Below are 1,972 nucleotides of genomic sequence, written 5' to 3'. Positions count from 1 at the left end.
ACACATTTATTAAAGGGCCAATGTTTTGGAAAAAAAATACTTTTTCTGGTTTTTGGGGTTATTCCACACACACACACACACACACACACACACACACACACACACACACAGACTTGGGAAAAATAACCCTCCATGGTGTTTTGAGTGAGATCCGGTTTCTGAGTGTCCTCTGATCCGGGTGAGCTACGTCACTAGAGACGAGGGGGCTAACCGTAGCATGCTAGCTCGTTCTCAATGGAAAACACTGCTCCAACAGCCACTAGGGGACCAGAATATCCAAAAGAACTACTTCCTGTCCCTGTTCTACTTCCTGTCCCTGTTCTTCATCCTGTCCCTGTTCTACTTCCTGTCCCTGTTCTACTTCCTGTCCCTGTTCTACTTCCTGCCCCTGTTCTACTTCCTGTCCCTGTTGTGTCCCTGGTCTAGAAGAAGTCTCCCAGCTGATCCGGCCTTGGACTGACCAAAGCTGGAGAAAGAGTTATCAGCTGATGGATCTTACCGAGCTACTGAGCATGTGCAGCTCCCAACAAAGATAGGATAGAAGAAGAGATGTCTCACTCTCTTCTCTTCTTTCCCGTCAGCGAGGACTTGTCCCGGATCTTCGTTGCCGTTGGTTACGGCTTCTTCGTGGAGATGAAGCACGACGAGGCGCTGCGGTTCATCGACAAGAAGACGAGTCAGCTCACAGCGTCAGTTCCTCATCACGACATTAAACACACACACACACACACACACACACACATACACACGCACACACACACACACACTAGTCCTGCTCTGTGTTTTTTAATTTACAATAAAGTTTTGTGGATTTGAACAAAGGGCATTTCTGCGGATAAGGTTCCAGTTGGTTGTTGTGACTGAGAGATGCTAACGCTGTGCTAATGCTGTGCTAACGTTGTGTTAAGGTTATGCTAATGCTGTGCTAACGTTGTGCTAATGCTGTGCTAACGTTGTGCTAACGCTGTGCTAACGTTGTGTTAAGGTTATGCTAATGTGGTGCCAACGTTCTGCTGATGCTGTGCTAACGTCGTGCTAATGTGGTGCTAACATTGTGTTAAGGTTATGCTAATGTGGTGCTAACGTTCTGCTAATGCTGTGCTAACGTTCTGCTAATGCTGTGCTAACGTCGTGCTAATGTGGGGCTAACATTGTGTCAAGGTTATGCTAATGTGGTGCTAACGTTGTGCTAACGCTGTGCTAACGTTGTGCTAACGCTGTGCTAACGTTGTGCCGACATTGTGTTAAGGTTATGCTAATGTCATGCTAACGATGTGCTAACGCTGTGCTAACATGCTAACGTTGTGTTTCAGCTTCACGGAGACGCTCACCAAAGACTCGGCCAAGATCAAAGCAAACATCCGCATGGTGCTGGAGGTCAGTTACGTTATTAATATTCATATTAATATTTATATTCATATTCATATTAATATTCATCAAATCAGCCGCCATCCCATAATTCACTAATAAGTCCTGATTTCTTTCTGATATTTTAGTTATATTTTATCTGTAATTTTAGTAACATTTTCTATATTTTCTTACAAATTTTGAAATATTATTTTTTTATTTTGTTATTACTTTTTAGAAATGATTCTGATATTTTACTAATATTTCTTTACTAATGTTATATTTTCCTGATATATTTAAAGACTGTTTGGGATTATTAACTCACTCTGTTCATTGTATTTTATTTATAATTTAGCAGGAATCGTTTTAACTGAATCAGATGTTTAACTGTGTCTTTAGTCCGACTCTGATTGGCTGCTTTCTTCTTCTTCTTCTTCTTCTTCTTCTTCTTCTTCTTCTTCTTCTGCTGCGGCTGCAGGGTCTGAGGGAGCTGCAGGGACTGACCGACCTGCCGGAGAGTAGAAGAAGAGACGTTTTTTAGACGCCCGGAGGACGTCACAACACTCGACCCGCTGGCTGGACAACGGTTGCCGCGGTAACAGACTGAACAGACATCGCAACACAT

At 43.1% G+C, this 1,972-nt stretch overlaps 1 protein-coding gene across 1 annotated transcript; it reads left to right on the top strand.

The window, feature by feature from the left end:
- The first annotated feature begins 549 nt into the window (after positions 1-549).
- uxt (ubiquitously-expressed, prefoldin-like chaperone) lies at positions 550-1,907 on the top strand. The gene is made up of 3 exons (XM_034866202.1): positions 550-689; positions 1,314-1,377; positions 1,826-1,907. Exons 1-3 carry the CDS (start codon positions 550-552, stop codon positions 1,886-1,888), a joined length of 267 nt encoding a protein of 88 aa, XP_034722093.1. The 3' UTR covers positions 1,889-1,907.
- The last annotated feature ends 65 nt before the right edge of the window (positions 1,908-1,972 follow it).

This window comes from Etheostoma cragini, unplaced genomic scaffold (assembly GCF_013103735.1).
Source record: "Etheostoma cragini isolate CJK2018 unplaced genomic scaffold, CSU_Ecrag_1.0 ScbMSFa_4321, whole genome shotgun sequence".
NCBI lineage: Eukaryota > Metazoa > Chordata > Actinopteri > Perciformes > Percidae > Etheostoma > Etheostoma cragini.
Note: the sequence above shows the minus strand (reverse complement) of the source record. Positions and strands in the feature narration are given on the sequence as shown.

Excerpts from the sequence above, each read along its gene's own strand:
- uxt (XM_034866202.1), top strand. The coding sequence starts at position 550 with ATGTCTCACTCTCTTCTCTTCTTTCCCGTCAGCGAGGACTTGTCCCGG. Across the intron at positions 690-1,313 it reads AAGACGAGTCAGCTCACAGC|CTTCACGGAGACGCTCACCA; the intron begins GTCAGTTCCTCA and ends GTTGTGTTTCAG. Across the intron at positions 1,378-1,825 it reads ACATCCGCATGGTGCTGGAG|GGTCTGAGGGAGCTGCAGGG; the intron begins GTCAGTTACGTT and ends CTGCGGCTGCAG.